General features: G+C 41.2%; 3 protein-coding genes and 3 non-coding genes across 8 annotated transcripts; all 6 read left to right on the forward strand.

Annotated features, from left to right (window-relative positions):
- The first annotated feature begins 314 nt into the window (after positions 1-314).
- On the forward strand, positions 315-14595 carry best4 (bestrophin 4). The gene is made up of 9 exons (XM_023965751.2): positions 315-588; positions 654-754; positions 829-1062; positions 1779-1933; positions 2038-2115; positions 10318-10470; positions 10675-10755; positions 10832-10986; positions 13770-14595. The coding sequence occupies exons 1-9, from the start codon at positions 437-439 to the stop codon at positions 14032-14034; spliced, it is 1374 nt and encodes a 457-aa protein (XP_023821519.1). The 5' UTR covers positions 315-436; the 3' UTR covers positions 14035-14595.
- A 54-nt stretch (positions 14596-14649) lies between these two features.
- Positions 14650-22683, forward strand: hectd3 (HECT domain containing 3). 3 transcript variants are annotated; one of them, XM_004078597.5, is made up of 20 exons: positions 14650-14801; positions 15108-15551; positions 15705-15958; positions 16043-16178; positions 16782-16903; positions 17253-17366; positions 18011-18093; positions 18194-18359; positions 19007-19088; positions 19435-19617; positions 19704-19756; positions 19829-19997; positions 20080-20193; positions 20542-20631; positions 21285-21491; positions 21586-21715; positions 21943-22017; positions 22117-22198; positions 22284-22355; positions 22473-22683. In XM_004078597.5, exons 2-20 carry the CDS (start codon positions 15198-15200, stop codon positions 22555-22557), a joined length of 2571 nt encoding a protein of 856 aa, XP_004078645.1. In that variant the 5' UTR covers positions 14650-14801; positions 15108-15197; the 3' UTR covers positions 22558-22683. The 3 variants fall into 3 exon arrangements, 2 of the variants coding, with proteins under 2 accessions (XP_004078645.1, XP_078791400.1); XR_013650699.1 differs by having other exon boundaries at positions 14651-14801; positions 21285-21438; XM_078935274.1 differs by lacking the exons at positions 21586-21715; positions 21943-22017; positions 22117-22198; positions 22284-22355; positions 22473-22683 and adding an exon at positions 21550-21572 and having other exon boundaries at positions 14651-14801; positions 21285-21438.
- Positions 22684-23241: 558 nt separating this feature from the next.
- Positions 23242-26236, forward strand: rps8a (ribosomal protein S8a). The gene is made up of 6 exons (XM_004078598.5): positions 23242-23377; positions 24193-24299; positions 24522-24621; positions 24826-25001; positions 25267-25396; positions 26083-26236. The coding sequence occupies exons 1-6, from the start codon at positions 23374-23376 to the stop codon at positions 26190-26192; spliced, it is 627 nt and encodes a 208-aa protein (XP_004078646.1). The 5' UTR covers positions 23242-23373; the 3' UTR covers positions 26193-26236.
- LOC111949147 (small nucleolar RNA SNORD46) lies at positions 24333-24440 on the forward strand. The gene has a single exon (XR_002875217.1). It is a non-coding gene; the product is annotated as a small nucleolar RNA SNORD46 (small nucleolar RNA).
- On the forward strand, positions 24668-24735 carry LOC111949145 (small nucleolar RNA SNORD38). Its single transcript, XR_002875215.1, has one exon. It is a non-coding gene; the product is annotated as a small nucleolar RNA SNORD38 (small nucleolar RNA).
- Positions 25093-25161, forward strand: LOC111949146 (small nucleolar RNA SNORD38). The gene has a single exon (XR_002875216.1). It is a non-coding gene; the product is annotated as a small nucleolar RNA SNORD38 (small nucleolar RNA).
- Positions 26237-26710: the final 474 nt, after the last annotated feature.

Genomic DNA, 26710 nt, shown 5'->3' on the forward strand with positions numbered 1-26710 from the left:
GAATCTCAGTTGTACTGAATGATTTCCATGATTTGTTGTTAAATTAGCAGCATTAAAAACACTTAATTAGCGTGTTTTTTTAAAATAATTTTCTCTATATTTCTCTTTAAATGTTCCGACGTTAATGTTTTTATTAACAGTGAAGTGAATGGATCTGGCTATAATGTACACAGTTTTCTTTTTTCCTGAGAAACAGTCAACGTTGTTGCTCCTGTAGTCCCATCAGTGCTGGTGAAATAGTACCTGTTCAGTTCCCATGTAATAAATCCAGGAGGTTATTTTATGACGGCACATCAGAAGGTTTAAAATGAGCTCTAGAGGAAGACTCCTTCTTCCACGGGGATCTGACAGACCACCACTGTGTGTTTGAACACCTTCACTTAACCTTTTGAAGAGTTTTTTTTTTACATATTTAGTGGGAAATCCCTGCACAAAAATGACAATTTCCTATTCTCTGGAAGTGGCCAATGTGAGGTTTTACGGATTCTCCAGGCTCCTCTTCAGGTGGAAAGGAAGCATTTACCGGCTGCTGTACAAGGAGTTCCTGGTGTTTTGTGGAGTTTATGTCTTTTTCAGTATCTTTTACAGGTCAGTCCTATGGTTTCTAGCACATCCCATGCATAGAAAATTCAATGTGTCTCTCCGTTTCATAGGTTCCTGCTCACACCAAAGCAGCAGGATCTGTTTGAGCGTGTCGCCCTTTACTGTGATCAGTTCACAAACTCCAACTTCATCCCTGTTCTGTTTGTTCTCGGTAAGACAGAAGACGACTGCTACGCTCACAGATGAGCACCAATCAGTCAGAGCGTTTTTCATTCATCTTTGCAGGTTTCTATGTGACCCAAGCCTTCAACCGCTGGTGGGGTCAGTACACAAGCTTCCCACTGCCTGACAACCTGATGATGGTGGTGTCAGGGAACGTCCACGGTGCTGATGAGAGGGGCCGTCTCCTGCGACGAACCCTCATGAGATATGCCAACCTATCCTCTGTGCTGATTCTGCGCTCCATTAGCACTAGAGTTCGCAAGCGTTTCCCAACTTTGGAGCACGTCGTTGAAGCTGGTAAAATCCACCGTGAAACTGAGAAAGGAACTGTATTTTGTGGAACGGACTCTTATACTTCTGGTTGAATTTCCCTCAAACTCTGCAGTATTTATGCAAGTTTAACCCTTTATGGATTAGTCTGGTCCCAAAGGTTTAACAAAAAAAAACAGATCTAATACTGAGTCCACTTCTTACCTCGTCTTTCCCCTTTTTAATTACTACCGGTATTTGTTATTTGGCAAGTTAGCCCCCCCCCATGATGGATTTTCCAAGGGTGTATTTTCATTTACTAACTATACAAATATTCTGATCCTTATTCTGGGTCAATAAAATATCTGAAAAGTACTCTCTAAGACTCAAAGTAACAGCACTAAGTCCATTAAAATTCAATTTGGTACTTTTACAGGTAAAATGAATAAAACACATTTCAAAACAATTTTGTTATTTGCTTATTTGAAAACAGGAACAAAAAAAAATGTAAAAAATATTTTAGGCTTTGGCTGCATTTATTCTTTCCAATGGTTTTAATTTGCATTACAAATATTTAGAAAACAGGAAAGTTTTTGTTTGTAATCTGCTGTTACTTTTTCCTGTTTTCAAGTGTAATTTATTGCATTATTTGCCTGCATAAGATGCAAATGCAACTTTGGCAAAGCAGCAGAACAATAACCATTTATTCAACTTTCAAAATTTCAGAAGCAACGTATATTTAAAGTAAACAATATTCTGCCCAGGATTCATGACAACACACGAGCTGAAAAACTTTGAGTCGCTGCACTCCGATTTTAACAAGTACTGGATGCCTCTGACGTGGTTCTCCAACCTGGCATCCAGAGCCAGAGAGGAAGGGCGAGTGAGGGATGACATCGCTCTGAGGCTGCTGATGGATGTGAGGGCTTTGAGGTTCTCTGAACAACTGAAAACGAAACTTATTATGAAAGTCAGAAATAATAAAGGTTGTACTCTTGTTTGACTTTTCTGCTGTGTCTCCAGGAGCTCAACAAATACAGAACCAAGTGCAGCCTGTTGTTCCACTACGACTGGATAAGCATCCCCCTGGTCTACACACAGGTATTTATTTATGTGACAAAAGAAGTTTTTTTTTTACTTACCATAAATTCATAACTGTTATCTTCACTTTCTGAAAAGCTTTAAACCCACCTAGAAACAGGTTTTGTTGTGGTATGAAGGATGCACTGGACTTCTTGCACCCTGGTGGAAAGGATATCCATAGACACATTTGGCACACTTTGTAAATCAAACGCGGTTTAAAAAGGTTTTTTCTGCAAATAGCTGCTGGACTGACAGCACCTGTAATAATGAATTAGATCTGCAGCAGCAGGATAAAAGGTTGTTGTGCAGGAAAAGTAGCGCTTACCTTAAATAAAGATTTTCTCTTAAACATCCTCCTACCGAAATATTGTACTATATAATTCGGATGGTGAACAAATGTTCAAGCAGCACAATATGCAACTAAGACGTTTTCCTCTATATAGTTCATCCATCCGTCTTTTATATCTAGATAAAATCTTAGAGATAACAATGCTGCACCAGGTCAGAGGAAGGCCTGGACGTTGTAATGCAGGGGTTCTCAAAGTTTTTATGGCAGAGGGCCAAATTAAGAACTCGACATTAGACTGGGGGCCAATATTTGTGGGAAAAAAATTGATGAACAGAAAAATTTGTTTTTGATAACTTTAATGACCAAGTGTTATTTGTATAGTTAACCCAGGGGTCGGTAACCGGCGGCTCCGGGGCCGCATCTTCTAAGATTGTCGTGGTGCCTTTAACACAGTAAGGTACCGCGAATGGGCAGGAGGAAGGGAGCAGCGTGAACGCGGAGGGGGCGTGTCTGCAGCTGTGAACGCGGACCAGAGTCAGTTACAGGATGGAAAGGTTCCTGGAAAGACAGTTAGTGGCGATCTCGTAATCCTTTTATTCCCCTAGACCAGGGGTGCTCACACTTTTTTGGCGTGTGAGCTACTTTTGAATCGACAATGTCTTGAAGATCTACCTATAAATATAAAATATATATATATATAATATTATTTATATATATATATATATATATATATATATATATATATATAAAGTACTATCAGTAAATGTTTGTTGGTTATGTTTATTAGTAACATTATTGTTAATGTACTGATGATTAAAAACTACACAGTGAGATTACACAAAGATACTTTTTTATTAACAGATGAGGCGTTTTATTACAAAGACAGAAAGCAGCAACCATCGTATTTCATGCTCTGCTGTAAACCGTGCATCATGGCGTTTCAAAGGCGCTGCTGGCTCCGTACGAAGCGCGCGCCTCGGACATAACAGCTTCCTTATGAGTGTAATATTGATGAGTCAGGACGACCTCCAATGTTTGAACAGGCTTTAATTATCACAGACTCGCCATTCACCATGCACTTCAGTCACATGTACAACACCGCCTCCTAGTGTGTGTCTCGCGATAACAAACAACTCGCATACGTCACATCCCCCTTTTTAACAAGTAATGAAACAAATAAAACATTTGTATTATACTAAAAAATATAACATCCCAACCCATAACAACATTTCCTTAGAATGCTAAGTAACTGAAATTTACTCTCTGTATCTAGCAGGTAATCTCACTTGTCTGCCAGATCTGGTTCTATAAAAGATAGATTGGTTAGGAGTCTCATTGTCATGAGCATCGACAGTCTGTTCATTGTCATTGGGTTGCTCAGTATGTTGACTCTCATCATTGTTGTTGTTTTCCTCATTTATACTCTGTCCCTCTGCTGGTGGAAAGGTTTTCTCCTCCGTTCTCCTCAGATGTTTCCTGTTTCTTCTGTAAAGTCTTCTATCAGGTGTACGAACCACAAATGAACGTGGTTGCTCATGCTTGTGGAGAACCACTGCAGGCTGCCATGTTGTTCCTCTCTGCATCCTTACATTCTCTCCCGAATGCAAGTCTGGAAGATTTCTTGTCTGTCTGTCGAAGTAAAGCTTTTGCTTCTCCTGTCTTCCTCTTAGGTGTTTCTGTGCTTGAGCTGATCCCTTTGGAGTGACTAGAGAAGTGGAAGTTGGTAACTTTCCTTTGAGTCTTCGTCCCATTAGCAACTGCGCCGGGGATAAGCCTACACTTTCCAGTGGTGTATTGCGAAACTCCAGGAGTGAAATATAGGGATCTCCTTTTCCATTTTCTGATTTCTTGAGCAGATTTTTGATTGTTTGTACTGTTCGTTCTGACTGACCATTGGACTGGGCATGTGTGGGACTAGATGTGACATGCCTGAATTCCCAGCTTTCAGCAAAGTCCTTGAACTCAGCAGTGTCATACTGAGGTCCATTATCTGAAATCACAACATCAGGTATCCCGTGCCTGGCAAATATTGATTTCAGAGCCACTATGACACTGTGACTGGTAGTGTCTTTCAGTTTCATGATCTCTGGAAATTTGGAAAAGTAGTCCACACATAACACAAACTCTGCTCCTTTGTTGTGAAATAAGTCTGTGCCTACTTTCTCCCATGGTCTGTCTGGTACTGGGTGTGATAGTAATGGTTCTCTTGGATTACTGTTCTTGTTCTCGTTACAGACTGCACACTTTGACACTGTCTCTTCAATGTGTTTGGACATGTTTGGCCAATATAAAATGTCTCTGGCTCTTTCTTTGCACTTGACTATTCCCAAGTGTGATTCGTGAATTTTTTCAAGCATTTCTTGTCTCAACCTTTGTGGTACTATGAGCTTTGATCCCTTGAACATCAGTCCAGCTGTGTATGTGATCTCTTCCTTGAATGTCCAATATGGCTGAATGTCTTTGTGAACAGCATGCCGCTCTTTTGGCCATCCTCTCTGAACTCTCTCTTTTAGATGTTGTAGTTCTGGATCTTCTGCTGTAGCTTTTTTAAACTTATTCAGCTTTTCCTCTGACATTGGCAGTTGAGGTGTAATCGTGTTTACCTCCAGCTCTTTTCCCATCAAATCTTCCTCTTTCTCTCTTAAGAATGCTCTGCTCAGTGTGTCTGCAATATGGAGTTCTTTCCCGGGTTTGTATGTCACTTTTAGGCTGTATCTTTGCAATCTCAGGAGCATTCTCTGTAATCTCATGGGTGCTTGGTGCAGAGATTTCTTAAAGATGCTCTCCAGTGGCTTGTGATCACTTTCAACCTGAATGTCTTTTCCATAAACGTACTGGTGAAACTTCTCACAGCCATACACAATTGCTAGCAGCTCTTTTTCTATCTGAGCATATCTTTGCTGACAATCTGTTAGTGCTCGCGACCCATAGGCTACAGGTAGTCCATCTTGCAGTAAAACTGCTCCCAAGCCTTGTGAACTTGCATCAACCGAGAGTGTCACTGGCTTGTTGACATCATAAAACCTCAGAGTTGGAGCCTTGGTGACGAGCTGTTTAAGATTTTCAAAGCTCTTTTTCTGTGCTTCTTCCCAGTGCCACTCTATGTCTCCGTCAAGCAGCTGTCTCAATGGTACACTGATGTCTGACAGGTTTGGTATGAATTTGGCCAAGTACTGGACCATTCCTAAAAACCTCTGTAGTTCTTGTTTGTCCTGAGGTGGGGGTAGCTGCGTCACTGCTCTTACTTTTTCTTCATCTGGTTTCAGTCCTTTATCTGTGAGTGTGTGTCCAATATATTTGATTTCATTAGTTCTGATGAAACATTTGTTTCTGTTCAGTTTCAGGTTGTATTGTCTTGCTCCGTCCAGCAGCTTTCTCAGTCTGTCATCGTGTTCCTCTTTCGAGTCGCCACATACTAGCAAATCGTCTATGATGTTTACAACACCATCCAGATCCTCAATCATTTTTGCTACCGCTCTCTGGAACACTTCAGGTGCTGATGAGATGCCGAAAGGTAGCCGTAGAAACCTGTAACGACCGATGGGTGTGTTAAATGTACAGAGCCTTGAGCTTTCATCATCCAGCTTGATCTGCCAAAATCCTTGGTTAGCGTCTAACACAGAGAAGTATTTGGCTTTTGGCATACGAGACACAACTTCTTCCACAGTGAGCAATGGATAATGTTCTCGTTTTATTGCTCTGTTCAAGTCTTTTGGATCCATGCATATCCGAATTTTCTTGGGTGTAACTACAGTCACCATGCTGTTAACCCACTCTGTTGCCTCTGTCTGTCTTATAATAACTCCCATGTTTTCCATTCTCTGCAGTTCTTTGACCACTCTGTCTCTCAGGGCTACAGGAATCCTTCTGGGTGCGTGTACGACTGGTGAGACTAAGGGGTCTATTTGGATGTGATGCTGACCTGGCAAACAACCAAGACCATCAAACAAATCATTATAGTCTTTGAGAATGTCTTGTTCTTTTCCAACTGCATATACTCTCTGAACTAAGCCTATTTTTAAGCATGTAGTTCCTCCAACTATAGTGCTCACATCTTCCTGAGTGATTTCAAACTCAATCTTGTGCTTTTTTCCTTTGTACTCACAGATCAGTTGTTTCTTGCCTATTGCTGCCACCTTGTGACCAAAACATGGAACTAGTTTTGTTTTACTTGCTTTCAGTGAACCTGCAGCTTCAAGTGCAGTGAGAGTTTTCACAGACATGACGTTACAATCTGCTCCTGTGTCCAGCTTACATGTCACCTGTTTTTTGTTGATCTTGAAGTTTTCTGTCCAAATCTCAGTGTTTGTATCTCCAGAATCCATCACAGAAATGACTTTTTCCACTGTGTTTACTGCTCCCAGAAACATGTCATTGTCACTTTCTCTCTGCTCCACTGTATGCACTCTCTTTCCTTGCTGCTTCCTTTGAACTTGTGATCTGCACATTTTAGCAAAATGATTCTTTTTCTTGCACAAATTGCATGATTGTCCAAATGCAGGACATTTTTTAACTGCATGCTTGAGTCCACATCTATTGCAGTTTATTTCTTTGAACTCTGCTTTCACAGGTTTGAATGTTCCTTTATCTTCTTTTGTCATCAGTCTACTTACTTCAGTGAGAGCTTTCACCTGGCTGGTCGTTATTTCACTGGCACGGCAAATATTAATGGCCTTTTCAAGTGTCAGATCTGCCTCTCTGAGTAATCTGCCTCTCACTTGGTCATTCGTAATGCCACACACAATTCTGTCACATACCAGGGAATCATGTAAATCTTTGAATTCACAGTCCTTGGCTTTGTTTCTTAAATCTGTGACATATGCATCAATGGTTTCTTCCTGTTTCTGCGCTCTTGTGAAGAACATGTGCCGTATGTAAGTTAAGTTTTTTCTAGGTTCACAATAGTCCTTAAACTTCTTTTTCAGCACTTCAATTTTGTCTTTCTCGTCGTCTCCAAATTCAAAAGTATTGTATACTTTTACCGCTTCATCTCCCGCGACGTGAAGAAAAGTTGCACATTGCACCTTCTCGGACTTTTCCGCGATGCCGCTGGCGGTACAGAAGAGCTCAAAACGCTGACTCCAGTTTCTCCAGTTTTCCGCCAAATTTCCTTGCAAACTTAGATTTGGTGGTGGTTGAAACTGCGCCATTTCCTCTTCTTTCCGAATTCTTTTCTTCTGACACCATGTAATATTGATGAGTCAGGACGACCTCCAATGTTTGAACAGGCTTTAATTATCACAGACTCGCCATTCACCATGCACTTCAGTCACATGTACAACACCGCCTCCTAGTGTGTGTCTCGCGATAACAAACAACTCGCATACGTCACAATGAGCTCGTATTTATCAGGCGAGAACTGCAGAGCTGATAGCAGGAGGACACACGCGGGGCGGCTTCAATAAACACTCCGCTTGCGCGGAGCGGTCTTCTGACGGGAACTTGACGTGACGTGGGGCAGACAGCAACTCTCTTATGACAGAGAGTTCGCGCTCAGTGTTTTTAAACACACGTCTGCAGCGACGTATGCATCAGAGGATGTCCGATTGGCCGTTCTGCATGTCAATCAAGTCCTGTACTTCTCGGTGAGGATTTTGATTGGCTGGTGGATTTTTAAGAAGTACTTTTTTTTTCATCTTCTCTGTCCCGCGGTCTACCCTCATGTCCTTGACGATCGACTGGTCGATCGCGATCGACGTAATGAGCACCCCTGCCCTAGACTAAGACCACCCATTTCCGAGTAAAATTAATTACATTTGCGTCAGGGTGCCCTAACTATCCTGTCACCTTGCTGCTAGGATGACCGTATGTTGCGCTGTCTGTGTAGAACATGCTGGGGGGGGGGCTTAGACTCCCCGCTTATGATTCCAGACCCGCCACAAACTAACAGCTGCTTCCTACTAAAAAATAGCTGTCATCCATAAAATTAATGTAATTTATTGGGTTTACTGCATTAAAAAATAAATAAATAAATAGAAAGGAGTCTGCATCAAAGTGAATTTATTTCCATCATCTCATTTATCAAAACTCTGGATGTTTGACAGACAGAAAAGTCTATTCAAGGTTGTGGAAAGTGGACAAAAGATCAAAAGAAAGAAATATCTCATAGATAATTAACTAATTAAACACAGATACTGACAGCATTTTGAATGAATACAAGTGGCCAAATGAACTATCGCGATATATCGGCAAAAACCTTTTTTCTATCACCCCTACTGTTGCGGCTCCCTGTGCTTTCATCTAAGTGGGAAACTGATCCAAATGGCCCTTTGAGAGGTACAGGTTGCCGACCCCTGAGTTAACCAGCCCCTCCAGATGTTTTCCCAGTTGCGGTTAGAGGTTGCTGCGCAGATCTTCTACTCGTCTAGTATTTGTATCATTTGATAGACTTATTTCTTTAAACCTTTTCTTTTGCTCTGGACAAACAATGTCAGCTACTTCCAGCATACATTATTTTACAAACTCCCCGTCACTTCAAGGGCTTCCGACACCGGACCATTTCCAAAGCCACAACGTAGCTACTAGCTTCTGTCACAGCTTCACTGGATTTAGCCATTTTTGTAAACATCTGCTGTGCCGCATAGACTTGTTGTTGGAGCTTATTGTTGCGCTCCTCGCCGGTAAATTTGTCATAGTTTTTATGATTTGTAACATTGTGACGATTTATATTGAATTCTTTGAACATTGCATTTACCTGCAAAGAAGGCACAGGACTTTATCCACGAGGTACGACAAAGTAAGCATTTGTCCAGTTAGCTTGAAAGCGCCTTTTCTCCTCGCCAACACGATTTTCCTCAAAGGAACCTGCTCTGGTTCTCTCCCTGAATCCCGCTCTGATTCCATTTCTACTGCTGTCGTCACGCTCCTTCCTTTCACAGAGGCACTGACATACAGTAGATAAATCTTGTCTGCCCTCTTGTGGTGAAATGAATACACTGTACTGTTGACACCCGAGTCTAATTACTTTTTTTTTTACTGCAGATGTCGCCAGAAACCACAAAACAGTATTTTTCCAAGCAATGTTCAGCTGATTTAAAAGCAATCATTTAGGATTTATTGAGGGCCGCAATAAATCCCGTGGAGCCCCTGGTATAGCGGTTAGCGCTCTTAGCTCACAGAGAGAAGGTCCTGGTTTGCATGTTCTCCTTGGTCATGTGTGGGTTTTCTCTGTTTTCCTCCCACAATCCAAAAACATGCTTCATAGGTTAGATGGTGATTCTGCATGGGCCCTAGATGTGAATGTGGTTGCGTGGCCCTGCAACAGACAGGTGACCTTTTCAGGGTGAACCCCTAACACTGGCTGGGATAGGCTCCAGCAGCCCTGTGATGCCGAAAGGCATTTCTGTGGGTTCTGAAAATGGTTGGCTCAGAGAAAGTAATGTTGTGACAGCCCTAAAGAAATAATGCTGCAACAGCTTTGAGGAAATAAATGCTATGCGTAATGCTGCGGCAGCTCCAACAGCTCTAAAGAAGAAATTCTGCGACACATCTGAGAGAGTAAAGCTACTGAAGCTCTGGAGAGATGTTACTGTAACAGCTGTACACACAAAACTACATGCTCCCTACAATATCTTACCTCCATAAACAACATCTAGACTAACTTTTAAATTGCACAAAGGTGACTTACAGTATATGGTCACTGTCTTTGAAGAACAGTTAGGATGACAGGTTTACATGTTTTTTAATAGGAAATGTCTGAGCTGCAAGCTCTTGCACAGAAACCAGTCCTGGGTAAAGAGAAGACTGTAGAAATCTGAATTCACTTTTTATTGCAATCATATTTAGGAAAACAGACATCTTCCCTTTATTGAAAGGACTTCACAGCACCTTGGACTTAAACAGCTAACAGCCAATTCCTCATTTTTGGGTTTGAAGTTTTTTTGTTGTTGAACATTTTGTCTAAATCTTTTTTCTTTTTTTTTTTTGGACAGGTGGTAACTATTGCAGTTTACTCGTATTTTGCTTTCTGCGTGATTGGCCGACAATTCCTCAACCCTGAGAAGGGTTACAGCGGTCATAAACTGGACATGTATGTTCCTGTTTTCACCCTGCTGCAGTTCTTCTTTTACACTGGTTGGCTCAAGGTATTCCAACAAATCTGTAAAGCATTTCTATGAAAACGTCCACCTAATTAACTTTCTGTTATTAACTAAAAAGAAGTTTTAATTATTTTAGAATGCCCTTTAAAACCTCAGTTGGAATTCCCTGTTAGTATCTTTTTAGATTTGATGTGATTTGGCTAAAATGTGTCAATGCCTTCCGAATCAGACTTGAATTTCGCTCTGCAGGTGGGGGAGCTGATCATCAACCCATTCGGAGAAGATGATGATGACTTTGAAACCAACCAGCTCATTGACAGAAACCTTCAGGTGGTCCTCTCAGTGTCACTGCCTCTGTTAGGATTTGCTTGAGTACATACGGTTTTTCTGTGCTTGGCTCTCCCAGGTGTCCATGTTGGCCGTGGATGACATGTACCAGAATTTAGCCCCGATTGTGAAGGACAAACACTGGAACCAGAGACACTTCTCCATCCCTTACACTCTGTCTACAGCAGCCGAGTCTCAACGACCAGCTTTCAAGGGTTCCACATTTGACATGAGGTGAAGTAAAAAGACATGGAAAGTTTTCTATGACATATATCTGTGAGTGCGGCTCTGAAGGTGGAGCTGTCATCTGCTTTGATATCTGGTCTCCTTGTGCTGAGCAAGGTTATTATAGTTAACGAAAACGAACGAAAAAACTAAAACTAGAACTGAAAAAACATTTTCGTTAACTGAAATAAAAATAAAAACGAGAGTTTTTAAAAAAACGAAAACTAACTAAAACTGTTTGTTGTGTGTATAAAACTAACTGAAACTAAATAATATTAACCCCAAAAAATACTTCGTTTTCGTCTTTGTTAATACATAAGTCTTTTGGGTTGAAATAAAGTCTATTTACTTCACCCTGCTAGTTTTACTGTGTATCTGAACTAGAGGGCTGCATTGGGATTGGGTCCCGCCGGGTCCCGCGGGACCCAACCCAAATCTCGCGGGATTGGGCGGTTTGAATTGTGCTGCGGGCGGGAGCGGGCGGCAGAAAAAAACCCCGCGGGATCAGTGCTGCCATGAATATCTCATGAATATATATTAGCGGACTACGTTAGGCTGAGCGGCTATTGGATTCTTATGTACTGAAGCTCCGTGAAGGCACCAGGTAGAGACGCCCAATGGCCTCTGTCATCTAACCTGTTGTTGGGGGTGCGCCCCGCCCCGCCTCTTACTAAGAGCGCGCTTCAGGCCGTCTGTCTGCGCGCGCACACACGCACACTTTTAACCGAACGGGATTTGTGAAAATATATTTAATAATTAAGTTGCAAATTACACAAAAGAGGAATGCATGAAAAGATGAGGCTGGAGGAGGGACATGAATCTCTTTAATAATATCAATACAAATACGTGTTTTTTTCCTGCGGGACGGGAGACAATACAAAATCAATGCATCTCTATTACTGTGCGGGACTAAATTCTATGAGTTTTGCGGGTGCGGGCGGGAGTGGACATACATATTGCGGGTGTGGGCGGGAGTGTAACGCATACGTTGCGGGAGCGGGCGGGATTGGTCAGAAATTCAGCGGGCGCGGGATGAAGAAAATAGTCCCGCGCAGGGCTTTAATCTGAACCTTACGGCATCACGTAGTCTGTGACGTCACATGATGTCTGTCGGACACTGCCGGCTAGCGTTGTCATAGACATTTACATGAGCGTGATGGCTGCAGTAAAAGTTGGGAGAAAGCGGGAGAGTCCTATTTGGGACTTTTTTGAATATAACAGCGTCGAAAACTAAAGTAAGTGCCTTGTAGTCGAAGCAGGAGACAAAATTTGTGGAACGCTCCTCAAAGGGAAAAACCCTACGAATCTAAAAGTACATTTAAAAAGCGCACACAACAACGCAAATCAACAGTACCTAGACAAGCTAGCCTGTCGCCCGCCCTCCCCCGAAAAAGAAGCCAGAGCAGATAACGTAATGCTGTTATCGGCTGTTGTATTTTAATTTAAGGATGGTTGTCCTTGTGTCCTCTGAATAATAAGTGTTTCAAAATGTATCTTTGATTGCGTTTTTATCATACAATACTTATTCTGGTGATTTTGAATCATGCACCTGACAAATATCCTAATTTACAAAAAAAAAACTAACACTAAAACTAATAAAAACTAAACTAAAACGAAGCAATTTCAAAAAATAAAAACTAATAAAAACTAGTAAAACAGCCTCTAAAAACTAATTAAAACTAAATAAATTTAAAAACAAAAATTCAAAACTAAATAAAAACTAAAACTAATAAAAAATCTGAAACTATTATAACCTTGGTGCTGAGGTGACCTTTTGTAATGCAAATAAGCCTGTGTTGTTTTCAGCAGATAATAGTTATTGCACCAGATTTAGACATGCACTCATGAGTGTGGACCATTCACTGAAAGTAGCAGCTCAAACACTCAGCTTGAACTCAGTTTAGCAAATATAAATACATGTGAAAATGTTACCAGCAGGCCCCAAATTCCTAAAAGCTCAGATGTTGTGACTTTATACATTCATCCCCAGAAGCCAATACCATTAAAGTCATAACATGTATTCACTGACATTAAAAACATAAACATGAAGATGTTTTATCTTAATTTTTTTAAAGAAAAAAATGTTGTTTCTGTACAAAGAGGAATGAAGGTGTACGCTAAATATCAAATAGTTCTAACTTTGCAGACTTTTAGTTCAAATAAAACTAAAATAATGAATGACTATATTAACTTCAATACAAATAATTGTTAATTCTATAAAGTTGAATACTCAAATCTAAGAGTGTTGTGTCTCTTGTAATGTAAAAGGGGAAATTAAACAAATAAATAACACCAATAATGTAAAAACTTATTTGGATTTTCATCATGCCTGACCCTGAAATTCATAAACAAGCATGAAAACCCAAAGAAAATCTCAAATAAGACAAAGTTAAGAAACAGAAAATGACACAAGACTTAATTAATGCAAACATCAACCTGAAAAATCTATAGAGACTTTTATTTCCAATGTGCTGTACAAAGTACATTTAGGAGCCAAAAGCAGAAGCAGGATTTGGAAATCAGTTAAAAATTTAACATAAACAGTCAGGTGGTTAGATTTATGAATTTTTATGATTCTTATTTGTACAAAACGAAAGCGGGGGTTTGGCCTGCTTACTTTTAACTTCTGGATGTTTGTTTTTATTTTGAAGGTAAATTTCACTTTTGTTTTCTTTTAGCCAGTATCACACACCTGAAAACAATATTTTTCTTTTTTTTTAAATTCAGTTTAATGTTTGCTTGTGTTGAAGGCACACTGCTATCCTGAAGACAAAACTTTCCTTTATTTACAGAATGAGCGTTGAAGATCTCGAAATTCACCAGCCTAAAGAAGCTCCAGCAAACAGAGCGTTTTTGCAGCATCGGACCTCTCTGGTCGATGGGTTTGATGATTCTCTGCAGAACACTAACGGCAGCGTAAACAGTGAGAGCCACATTTATCTCACTGATGTCTTGTTTCACCCAGATGAAAAAGATGAGACTGATGAGCACAACACCAATGCTGCAAGTGACCGAGAACAGGAGAACGCTCTGCTTCCACCTGAACAAAAATACTGAGAAATATGGAAACTGGCCCAAATACTCTGACGAACTTTGTGTTTTGTTATCAAAGCTGAAGTGGTTTGTTGTTTCTTACATTTTATTTTGTACATCAATAAAATCAGGGGACTTGTAGATTCTGTATGAATGATGTTTACGGTATTGAAGATTTTTTCTGTTTATTAACTCACTGAAAAACATTGAATATATTTGTTGAACAAAAAGCCTAATACATGGTTATAAATTGCATTATGCAAACACAATTATGATGCAATGACTTCTCAATGTTAGTAAATATCCCAACTGTTAATTTCTTTTTTTTTTTTTATGGGGCATTTGTTTGATTTTTTTACCTGCTTTGGTTGCTGCTATTATTAAAAACTACTCTTTATGCATCCATGTTCTTTTTGATTACTGTGTTTTTTGTTCCATATAATGTATTTTGACTGCTAAACTATAAAAATGTCAATAATTATTATACAATTTACTGATTTGTTTTCAATGTCAACAGTAAAAAAAGGATCAAAGTGACAGAAATGCATGTGATATTTGAGCAATCAATAAATGTCAATAACCTGAGGTGTAAGTCCTTCTGCTGCATTGGCTTGAAGACGGCACGCGCGCATGTACGGCAACATACGCGAGCACGTGCTCCCAGACGGACGTGCTCTTATTTTGAAAGAACCGGAAGTTTACCGCGATCAGTGTGTACCTGGCGCTTCCGCGTTGTCAGAAAGTTCAATTAACACATCAACGAGTTTGACAGACTCGCCGTCTTCCAGCAGGTACGCTCCCGTTAGTGAACGCTGCCGTTTCCCTCCGTGAAGCGGCGGTGGCTGAGATGATGCGGGTGTTTTGGTGGACAGCATCTGTCAGTTACCCAACACCTAGCTAGGTTGCTAATATGAGCACACACACACGTATTTCATTGTTTTCAATGAAAAAGGTTTATCTGGTGATGAAAACGTGTCTGCTTGGATGTAGATGGTTGAATGTTCAGGCGGTCTGTGAGTCTGAGGCTGACTGGATGCTCCTCGGCGAGGCCTTGTTGGTTTCTTTTCTCTAACGAGCTGTTTTCCGCGGCACTGCAGGAGCATCGCTGTAAAACACCCAAACAGGACGGGGGTGTGACGTCATCTGATGCCCCTCCGCTGCTACCTGCCACCATCACCGTTGTCGTCATGTCTCTGGGCGACAGCCCTCACCTGCTGCTGGGGAGGATCCGGTTCCTGAACAGCTGTATCGAGAGTTTTAGGAAGAGCGAGCCGGTACCAGAGTCCTTGTGTTATGTTCCCAGAGAGGTGTGCTACAAAATCTGCAAGGATTCCTCCTCCAACTTCTCCGCCTCCTCTGGGGCAACCTCTGGAGGTTCCTTGGTTGGGAAGACCCTGGTGTCTGTCTTTGAGAGTCCTCATCAGACTCCCCATAATAAGAAATCATGTAAGTTCAGCATTGAACCAAAGAAAGGGACATGCATACGGACCACCGGAGAGGAGTACTGCAACAGCCAGGGCCTTTGGGTGAAAATGAACAAGGTTTGTTGGAACTTGCCTGGTTCTACTCCTCCCTACAGTGGTTCCACATGTTGAAAGCTTCCATAACACCTGTTAATCGTTCACTGACCATGAGATTGTGTTAAGAGGTTTGCGGATGTTTTTGATGACCACAGAATCAACTTGTGTCCCCAGGAGCAGCTGGACGAGCACCGGCCCGGCCAGGAGCTGGAGGAAGGCTGGATTCTGGTGTGCAAACACACAGAGGGGGGCGACAGGCTGGTCCCTGTGGAGTCACCAGAGTCGCTCAGCAGGCAACAGCAGCTCTTTGGCTATGACCACAAGCCCTGCAACAGGTGGGAACAGGTGGTGGATGTAGGGAACGCGCTCTACATTGGATCCAAACCAAAGATTGCAGACTGTGATGCTGCAGCGGTCCAAAGGCTCAGGTGAATCTGCTGTCTGTGTCACACACTTCTGGGAGCTACATGCACATGACGCAAAAATGATTTTTACCATCTTTTTATTTATAGGTATGTTCCTCCAAACTGGACTTATGAAAGTGATGAGGACTTGGTGCATTACTTCTACGAATACATTGGAAGAGAAGATGAAAACCTTGGAAGTGTGAAGCAGTGTGTGACCAGCATAGATGTGTCTTCTTGCCTTGTGAGCAGCTTTTACATTACATTTACGTCACCAAAACACAATTTAACTCGTTTTTCCCCTCATGATTCCTGTTTTTCCACAATTTACTTTTAGAAGATCTAAAGATCTAAAGTGCTTTATCTCATCCATACAGTTGAAGCTGGAACAGATATTGGAATATGAAACATTATTAAATATATGAATTATTAGATATCTGATATACTCTGACAAACTTTGGCATACTCCCATTAAACTCTGACATACTTTGAGAATAATCTGACATGTTCTTCAATACTCTGATATACTTTGACAATACTCAAATACTCTGACTAGTACTTTGTCATTGAATACTTTGTCATTTTGTACTTTGTCAACCCAGTTTCAACTGGGTTGAATGACATGAAATACAAAAAAACAGAATTGCTCTGACAATACTCACACATACTACTTTGACAACTCAAATATACTTTGAAAATACTTTGACTAGTGGGTTATGTCACTGATACAGTTGAAACGGGAATGCATGCCGTGGAATAACTGAAATACTCAGACTTGAACATAGTACTTTGACAAAGTCTGAAATACTCTGACAATACTTTGACGTACTCTGACCTATCCTTACAGGAAGATCCCAGTGTGGGTGCAAACTGTCTGACAGACGGCGACACTGAAACCTACTGGGAGAGCGATGGGATGCAGGGACAGCACTGGATCCGTCTGCATATGAAGAGAGGCACGGTCGTGAAGTAAGAAGAGGAGCAGCTGCACAGTGATCACTGCTGTCTCCTCAGAGTCACGTTTTGTGGGGATTTATTGTAAAAAGAAAAAAGACACTGTTATTTGATCTTTATATAACAAAGGAGAATCTGATATAGCTTATGGCCTGTAATAACATGAAGACAGATTTTATAATGTTGTCAAAGAGCTTTTAGAGCGTTAGTGCTGTCTCACTTCTTGTCTTTTCACATTTGTAATACAGACTGTTTTAGTTTGGTTTCATCAGCCAAGTCATCTCATTTAGTCTTTTTCTTGACCGTTCTCTTTTACCTATATTAAGAATTTAATCATTGAGATCAAGCCTGTTTAATTTTCTAGTAAGCTGATCCTGACAGTGGACTCCACAGATGACAACTACATGCCTAAGAGAGTCACAGTTTATGGAGGGGAGGGAGACAACCTGAAGAAGCTGAGTGACGTGACCATCGATGAGTGAGTCTGAGCATTAGTGCTTCAGAACAGAGCCAAAGTGTTTATTGACACATTAACGTACTAAAAGGCTTTTCTGATTGTTGTCTGGAAGACCAGTTAAGTATAATAGAATAGAATTTTTCTTTAAATAGAAGCACATTTGGTGTTTATGTTAGCTGGCTTGTGTTGTCCTTTGGCTTGCTTTATTCAACCCATCATGACGACCAGCAAATATATCACTTTCCTTTGCCGCTGCACTCGGTCTGAGCCGACTAAGGGGAGCGTTGTGACGTAACCGTGACAACACGCCGCACCACATAACGAATAGTCCTGAACCGAAAAAATAAGAAGAATAAAGTACTAAAATCTGACTGAATTTTTTTTTTTGGTAAGTGACCATGGTATAAGCAGGTCAATGGCCTTCGCAGTGTGCATTATCAGAATAAATACACTTGGCGGAAATAACCGTCCTCCACTCAGCGTCGAATGGTTCAGGCTTCCACGGCGTGCGTTAATTTCTGATAATGCACACTTCGTCGGCCATTAACCCTTACGTAATAACCTTCTTTTTACCTAGTTAACTCAAACAAATATCAGAAGGACTGACATTTTCCATTTTCTGGAAGAAAAAAAAATCCAAACCTGGCTTTTCATGTTTACTTCAGCAATCTGATAGGGGAAGTGTGTGTGCTGGAGGATATGACCTCCCACCTGCCCGTCATCGAGGTTCGAATCGAGGAATGTCGCGGTAAGGCGCTTCTTCTTGGTGTTACGTCTCTTTTTCTTCAGTGGCTGAAGCTAAAACTCTGGTAAAGCCTAAACCTTTTGTCCTGTTTTGGGATTTACAGACGAGGGGATAGACGTCCGGATCCGAGGTTTGAAGATCAAGTCTTCCTGTGAGAGGGACTTGGGTCTGAATGCTGATGTTTTTCAGTCCTCTAACCTGGTGCGCTATCCGCGTCTCCAGGGAACGCCGCCCGATGTGCTGTACCGCAGGGCATTGGTCATCCAAAGGTGGGCAGGCGATCGTGTGATCTTAACTATGGGCTGTACAAGAGAACTGGATCAATTAGTGTGACGTCATCCATAGAAACTGGTTCACTTTCATCTCCAACCAAATGAAGTCAATTCAGTCACCATTTTCTTGCAATCTTTAAGTCGCCATGTTGGAGCCAGAAGATATGAGCAAGCAGCGATGGATCCAAGTTGGTGTGAGTCAACGTTTGTATGGCAACCACTCTCGCCAACCAGGGGTGGAATTGTTAGAAAACCACACCCCTTCAATATAAAGCGGGCTCGTTCCAAACATTGGACGTGGGGGCCAACAAGCACCACCCGCGTATATTGAGGCATCTGATTGGTCAGTTTATAACTTCATTAACTTGCAATATAGGAAAAAAAAAACGAGGATTATCAAGAACATGTTTGAAAAAGGTATCAGAACAGGAATGGTTTTCCTGACCAACAGAACCCATAGACTCTATAGCAGTCTGTGGGGTTTCGACTTCTTGGAACCAGCGGGTACTTCCTGTTTGAAACACCAGCGGGAGGGGTCACTCGGTCCAGTTTTCTTATACAGTCAATAGATCTTACAGAGAGGACGGTGGGGGTACGCAGCAGTCCCTGGTTGTTAGCGGTCTCACATTTTTCTGTCTCTTTAGGTTCATTTGCCTCCTGGACGGCGTGCTGCCACACTTGGTGCCAGCCTGGGATTATAGTCTGGGTACCTTCAACCAGATCAAAGTAAGTAAGCCTGAATGTCTGTTTTCTAGATGGCTGGTAATAAAAGTACTGGAGTTTTGTTTCTGAAATATGAAGGCAGAAGTTATGGTTGGGTTTTGGGAGAGTGTATTTGAGAGGCTGCATAAAGTTATGGAGTGAAAAGCTGCTCTGAATCCATACTGTTGGGCTAAAGTTTTATGTTTCACATGAAAAGAATGCAAGGCTAAATGATGCACACAGCAGACATTTCTTATTTTAAGTTTGGATTTTGGTTGATCGGCACAAGTATTATCTTAAAACCCTTCTCTTCTATGTTAATTTGGATAGACATTCATCATGAAACTGTGGTGTTTTTGGTCTCTCTCAGAGTATAAAGCGGTTCTTACTGTTGTCCAAGCGCCGGTCAGCCCTCATCACTCAGTGTCTGAAGGACTCAGAGACGAGTAAGCCAAACTTCATGCCACGACTTTACATAAATAGACGTCTGGCCATGGAGCACCGGGACAACCCGTCTCTGGACCCAAGCTGCAAGAATGCTGTGTTCAGTCAGGTGCCGACACCAAGAACCCCCACAGTGCACAAAGTCTATTTTCAGGTTAGACGTATTAAGCTTGTCTGTCTTATTCCTCTTTGCAGGTTTACGAGGGTTTGAAGCCATCTGACAAACTAGAGAAGACTCTGGATTACAGGTGCACCTTCTCTCCGTCATTCCTCTGATCCGAATTTGAGTGTTGGATTGTACTTTTGAATCTCCTCATCAGATGGCCAGCTCGATATGACCAGTGGTGGGAATGCAAGTTCATCGCAGAGGGAATCATCGACCAAGGTGGAGGGTTTCGGGACAGCCTGGCAGATATGTCGGAGGAGCTTTGCCCCAGCTCAGCCGAGTGTCCCATACCTCTGCCATTTTTCCTCCGGACGTCTAACCAGGTCGCTACTCCTCATCTCTGCCTGCTTTCTGTTAGAAAAATATTGGAGTTCAGCTTCCTTACCTTTTTCTTATTGTTGTCAGGGCTCCTTGGAGGCCAGAGATTACTATGTTCCCAATCCATCCTGCAAAGACTTCCAGAAATACGAGTGGATCGGTCAGCTGATGGGGGCTGCACTCAGGGGGAAAGACTTCTTGGTGAGTGAAGCTCATTTCCATCAAGAACATCCTGGTCACTACAGAATTCCACTCAGAAGCTAAAAACCTCTTAGGTTCTACAGCAAGCATGGCTCCAAATCACACAAGTCCAAAGATACAGAGATACAAAGATGAATGGAAATTCCTCCACAGCTCAGTAAAACGTGAATTGACTCCTATTCCAAATGCTTGCAGCTGTTGATGTGAAGGTGGCCCAGATTTAGATCGCCTTTAATACAGAACCACTGAGGTTTGGTGTTTGTTTATTGATAATACTCAAATGAGACAAACACCACTGTATTCAGTCTGGAGGACGAGTAGATGTTCAGCGTTGTTTTGCCTCTGCAGGTCCTGGCTCTGCCCGGCTTGGTGTGGAAGCAGCTGACTGGTGAGGCCATCAGCTGGAGCAAAGACTTCCCTTCAGTTGACTCTGTGCTGGTGAGGACATTCAGTTCCCTGCTGCTCTACAATCATGATATGAAACCAACAAACACCTTAAACCTTAAGTTTAGATGTTTTATTGTCACATTTCACCTTTTTCTGTCACATCCTGTTCTGTGTTTCTATCGTGTTAAAACTGTCTATTGCAGTTACTCTTGCATGTGTTCCGGTGCTTCCTCAGCTGGAACCTCTCCCTCTGGGTCGGATGCTGTTCAGCCACTGCGGCTCTGGATGGGGACCTGCATCACCACTTAGCTGTGGTGGAGGGGTCCCCGCCTGTGATGCTGCATTTGGCTGATCATTCAGCTGTTCACAGAGAGGGAGGTTCCAGTTATCAGCGTTTTCGTGCTCAGGCTATGTCTTATTTCTCAATTCTCACTGTCTTTCCCCATCAATTAGGGGGTGGGAGAGGTGTAAGAAGTGGGGGTTGTGTAGGTACGGGGAGGGGGGACCTATTTTTATTTTGTGCTTGTTTATTTTAATCTCTATTTTGTTTTATTTTAATGTAAAGCACTTTGTGTTATTCTTTTATATGAAAAGTGCTTTATAAATAAAATAAAGATTGATTGATGTAGCTCATTTCATTGATGTGGTTTCAGGAGTTGGGGTTCTGTTAACTCCACTCTAAACATGAATCAAATGTGTTGCAGGTAAACTTGCTGGAGGCCATGGAGAACATGGACAAGGAGACCTTTGAGTTTAGGTTCGGAGAAGAGCTGGTCTACAACACGCTGCTGACAGACGGTCAGATGGTGGAGCTTATCCCAGGCGGCAGCAGCGTGGCGGTGCGCTACGAGGACCGCAGTGAGTTTGTCCACTTGGTGCAGAAAGCTCGACTGGAGGAGAGTAAGCAGCAGGTCGGACACGCCTTCCTGAACCTGTCACGGCTTTGCTTTTATTCTTTTCTGTCCAAAGTGTTCTGATGGAACTCTACCTGCATGCGTGTTGCAGATTGCAGCCATGCAGGCAGGGCTGCTGAAGGTGGTTCCTCAAGCTGTGTTGGACCTGCTCACCTGGCAGGAAGTGGAGAAAAAAGTCTGTGGAGACCCTGAGATCAGTGTGGAAGCTCTGAAACGACTCAGTGAGTGCCCAGCTTGGAAATATTGACATCAAATATAAACTAAGCAGTAAAGATATTAGATATTTGTAGCTTTGTTTGTTGGGGGACCATAAACCAGTATGCTTTTCATACAAAAAAATAGACATTTGTTTCAGATTTAGCGCAAAGCCCTTCAGCTTTAGAACAATTCAGTTTTCATGTAAAAGCAGGGAAGATTGTCCCTCTGATCACTTTATTCTTCTGCCAAGCACGCTTTGAAGATCTGGAACACAACGATGTTCGAGTGCAGTATTTATGGGAAGCCCTGAGAAACTTCACCAATGGTCAGTCGTTTGTTCTGCTTTTTCCAGAACTCCATCTTTTTGTTTTTGCATTTCTTCAGCCCGTCTGAAGAAACTGAAACCTTTGAATTCTGTTTTCAGAGGACAGAAGCAGATTTCTGAGGTTTGTCACTGGGCGAAGTCGTCTTCCTGCGCCCATATATGTCTTTCCTGAAAAACAAGGGTGAGAACACGTCCAGTTATTAGTTAATGGTTAGCAAGCAAATAAAAGAGCAATGATGTTTCTATCCACCCCTGTTCTGTTTCAGCTCTGAAACCACGGATGCACTTCCACAGTCCTCCACATGTTCAAGCACTCTTTATCTGCCCAACTACCCGAGGTTTGACGAGTTCTGTGGTTTCCATGTTTTTACTATTGGCACTTTTTTTAATGTCAGATGTTACATTTCCTTATTAACGTCATTTCCTTTGTACTCTATTCTTACCTGTTGCTGCAGCGCAAAGGTCTGTGAGGAGAAACTGCGATATGCTGCGTACAACTGCGTTGCCATCGACACGGACATGAGTCCATGGGAAGAGTGATCTCTCTGCTGTCTCCATCAATGCTGCTTTCTTCAAATCACAGCTACTCCCTTCAATTTACAGTTTATCGACCCATATGTCAATAAAAAAAAAACTGTAAATAATAAAGTTATGTCGAAACATTAAGTGACTGGTTTAAAGTTTTGATTCATTGAAAAAAATGATCTCCAATTATTACTTTGAAAAGAAATAACAATAAGTCTTATTGAAGTATAAAAAAAAATAGACCAAACCAAAAAGTGTAAACCTTTTTTATGTTCTCATTTCTAACTGAAAATGCAACATTTCCTTTTTTAAGGACCAAATTTAAAAGAAAATCCGTGATACTTCTTGATTTACTTTATAACATTGATTTTTTACAATTAGGACTAAAGCCAGGAATGAATGAAATGCAAAGAAGAGATTGTAATAAAACATATTTGTGATGCTCTTTTATAATTTCCGGAGGAGATTTATTATAAAAAGATTTAAAAAAAATACAATTTAAAATAAAACAGAAAATAATCTTGTGTCTTATAATGTTGAGACATGTCATTAGATCCAGTTAGCCTTAACCTAACACGATGTTTATCGACATTTGTTATCATTTAGAGTTCATTAGAAAGATTTTTTGTCGTAAAACTTGCAGAACTATTTCTTAAAGTAATCATGTAGATCCTAATACTCGTGAAATATTAATATTTAAATAAACATTGGCATAAAAAAGTACATTGTACCTGTCGGAGCTTCGGTCGGTTTTTGTATTCTCGCGAGAACTCGTGTCTTCAAACTTTCCCATGAGCCTTTTCGCTCCCTCTTTCTAGCCGGCGCCTGAGAATGGGTACGTGTTTTGGTTGCATTGGAGGCAGAATCTCTCAACATCTGATGTTTTAACGAAGGAATATACTCATCATGGTTTGCCATATTCATGTTAAAAACTTCTTCTAAATGTCTAGCTCAGTCTTTCTGATTACAAATCGTGTGATTGAGATTATTTGAGTAATTTTCTGCAGAGGATGGAAAATGCTTCAAGATGGCTGCTCTCACTAGCCATGTCGTTAGCTTTCAATTTAGAGAAAAGCTGTTATTTGGCAGCAGTTTGGTTAAATGTTTTATTAATATTGCGAGATTTAATTTATCCAATTAAACCTAAAGTAACTTGTTTCGTTGGGGACTGTAAATGTGCGAGGCTACGTGAGTCATTTAGCTAAACGATGTTGACGTTAGCTCGTTTTCATCATGGCATGCCAGTGGTCTCGTAGCATTGAGCTTAAGTAAATAAGTTCATATAACGCACGTGTTTTACTGTGGTATAGAGAATTTAATTTAGAAATGATGTAGTTCTGGCACATTGTGCATTTACTTCAGCGACTAGACGTGGTAGTGATGCTACTGAAATAGCATAGCACTATTTAATGTAATGTTTGGCTAATAATGGGACTCCGTTTTTACTATTTCTAGTTGTATAAAATATTTATCTGCGGGTCTGTTGCTTGAGTGACGTGATGATGCTTTTTATGCGGAATCCAAGAAACACATGCGGACAACTTACCTTGGAGAACTGATCACTCAAGCAAAAGTGTCATTTTTTTGTGTGTGTTTGACTTAAATATTGAAAATGTAACCAATGTCTTTCTGTTCTTGACCGGCATGCAGGTATCTCAAGGGACAACTGGCATAAACGCCGCAAGACCGGTGGTAAACGCAAGCCCTATCACAAGAAGAGGAAGTATGAGCTCGGACGCCCTCCTGCAAACACAAAAGTGAGTGTTATTGTGCTTTGGTCACGTCAGGTTAGCGTGGATGATGAAAACTGGACCTTAGGTAGGCCTTTTTTGGGCTGTTTTGGCCTAAAGCTTTGGGCTTACCAATGGTAGGGCTTGTCATAGTTACACTGACACGCACATGGACATAACTCATGGTCCTTTAATGTATGTGTTGCTGCAGCAACATTCTTTTACTAATGGTCTAATATGTCCTCATAGATTGGGCCTCGCCGTATCCACACAGTGAGGGTGCGAGGTGGCAACAAGAAATACCGCGCTCTGAGGTTGGACAGCGGAAACTTCTCATGGGGCTCGGAGTGTAAGTCAGTTTTATTGGACGTATTTTTGCTGAACCTGCAACCATCTTTCAGTGATGATAACTTTGACCAGTTCTGCTACTGAATGGAAGTGGTGATATTCAAGTTCTGAGAAAGACTCTGTTAATAATGCTATAAATTTAACTTAACTGCTGGAATCTAGATAATGCCTTTGATTGTGTTAAAGAAACTTGTTGGTTATGTAGGCTGTACACGCAAGACCAGAATCATTGATGTGGTCTACAACGCCTCCAACAACGAGCTGGTCAGAACCAAGACCCTGGTGAAGAACTGTGTGGTCCTGGTGGACAGCCTTCCCTTCAGGCAGTGGTATGAAGCTCACTATGCCACTCCTCTGGGACGCAAGAAAGGAGCCAAACTGGTATGAGGCTCTTTTTTATTTATTTCTTTTTTTCTTCTGTGTTTTTTCAGTGAACTTTTTTTATTAAAAAAGTAGTAAATCTGGTGATGTCTTTCTGTGAAGATAACTTTGTCCAGTTCTGCTACTGAATATAAGAGATGAATTTTAACACTCTGAGAAAGACTTGTCACCAAGCAACCATATGTTATAGGGTCTTATTGAAACTTTGCACACTATATTATACATCATGTGTAAATTTTTCTTATTCTGCGTTTTCTTTTAATAGACTCCTGACGAGGAGGAGGTTCTGAACAAGAAAAGGTCAAAGAAGACCCAGAAGAAATACGATGAGCGTAAAAAAGTGGCCAAGATCAGCCCTCTGCTTGAGGAGCAGTTCTTGCAGGGAAAGCTGCTCGGTAAGTTCTGTCTCTGCTATTGTCATCGACTCCAAAATAAGAACGATGTGTTTGGAAGTTTATCAAAGACAACCCCATTTAATTTGAAATGGTTTATTTCAAACAATCCAAGCAAGAATAATGCACAAAACGATCCGATCCATAGATTTATACTTGGACGTATCAAATTTAGGATAATTAGACATTTCCATGGATCATGAGTTCATGGGAAGAGTTCATTGGTGGCTGTCCTCAGCTTTGGATTGTACAGTATTTTTTTGTTTTTATTTTGTCCTGGTGCTGAAAACATAAACCATAAAGGGACGAGACAAAAACTTTTAAGTAGCGTTTTCCTTAACGGTGCAGGCGTTTCTTACAGCAAGCATCTTGCTACTGGTTTGTACATCAACCATTTTCCGATTAATCAGCTGATTCTGAATCCATGGGAATAACATTAACTGCATAAATGTTCAAAGTTTCAGCAATCGAAAGAATGTCAAGACAGAAGCCAAAGCTCCGCTGTTAAGAGGTTACGTTATCATTCAGAATTTAAACAAGCAAATACTGTTAATTTAAATACGTTTTTGTTTCAAACCATAAAGCTAACAAAGTTCAGATTAAACATCATTAAAAGTCATAATCAACAGCAGTATTGGCATTTATATTGATGCCTGTAACACCTGAACACCTTTGTTTTTGCTCCACAGCTTGCATTGCTTCTAGGCCTGGCCAGTGTGGCAGGGCAGACGGCTACGTCCTGGAAGGCAAGGAACTGGAGTTCTACCTGAGGAAGATCAAGGCCAAGAAAGGCAAATAGATGTACAGCTGTTTGATACTTCAATAAAATCCAATGTCCCAGAATCCTCTGTGCCTCTGCTTTTTTGTTTTGTTTGCTCTGATTCTGGTTTTCTTTGAGTGGAGAAGAGTTTCCAGTGGCTGTTGATTTGCAAATTAAATAATTAAAGGGAAAATTTTGTTTTTTGAAATCAGTCAAGAAGGGAAGATGAGTATCGTGTTTCAAGACTGGCTCTAGAAGAAAATACTTCAATACTTACCGGTAAATCTGTTTAAAAAATAGTTTAATGTATTAAAAAAAATTTAGTGGATGTTTTTAGATAGCAATTTTTGGCAAATGGTTTTAACCCGTGTGCTATCCTACGGGGTCAAGGTGGTTTACGTGTTATTCCTACCATAACAAAGGTGGAAAGATTTCATGTAATCCATGGACACCAGTGAAGATCACAAATCATTGAAGAGAAAAGGTTCAGAGCACTGTCTAGTGGGTCTAGATGACCCAACTCCCAATGGTAAAGTGACTAGGATAGCACAAGGGTT

The sequence above is a fragment of the Oryzias latipes genome, chromosome 17 (assembly GCF_053564925.1).
Source record: "Oryzias latipes strain Hd-rR chromosome 17, Olatipes_Hd-rR_3.1".
NCBI lineage: Eukaryota > Metazoa > Chordata > Actinopteri > Beloniformes > Adrianichthyidae > Oryzias > Oryzias latipes.

What these genes read in the sequence shown, in the direction of transcription:
- rps8a (XM_004078598.5), top strand. An exon ending in GCCCTCCTGCAAACACAAAA is followed by an intron (nt 24,300 to 24,521) that starts GTGAGTGTTATT and finishes ATGTCCTCATAG; the next exon opens with ATTGGGCCTCGCCGTATCCA. An exon ending in CTTGCAGGGAAAGCTGCTCG is followed by an intron (nt 25,397 to 26,082) that starts GTAAGTTCTGTC and finishes TTTGCTCCACAG; the next exon opens with CTTGCATTGCTTCTAGGCCT.
- best4 (XM_023965751.2), top strand. Translation starts at nt 437, where the DNA reads ATGACAATTTCCTATTCTCTGGAAGTGGCCAATGTGAGGTTTTACGGA. An exon ending in GGAGCACGTCGTTGAAGCTG is followed by an intron (nt 1,063 to 1,778) that starts GTAAAATCCACC and finishes TATTCTGCCCAG; the next exon opens with GATTCATGACAACACACGAG. An exon ending in TCATTGACAGAAACCTTCAG is followed by an intron (nt 10,756 to 10,831) that starts GTGGTCCTCTCA and finishes TGGCTCTCCCAG; the next exon opens with GTGTCCATGTTGGCCGTGGA.
- hectd3 (XM_004078597.5), top strand. Translation starts at nt 15,198, where the DNA reads ATGTCTCTGGGCGACAGCCCTCACCTGCTGCTGGGGAGGATCCGGTTC. An exon ending in AGGGCATTGGTCATCCAAAG is followed by an intron (nt 18,360 to 19,006) that starts GTGGGCAGGCGA and finishes CTGTCTCTTTAG; the next exon opens with GTTCATTTGCCTCCTGGACG. An exon ending in TCAGGGGGAAAGACTTCTTG is followed by an intron (nt 20,194 to 20,541) that starts GTGAGTGAAGCT and finishes TTGCCTCTGCAG; the next exon opens with GTCCTGGCTCTGCCCGGCTT.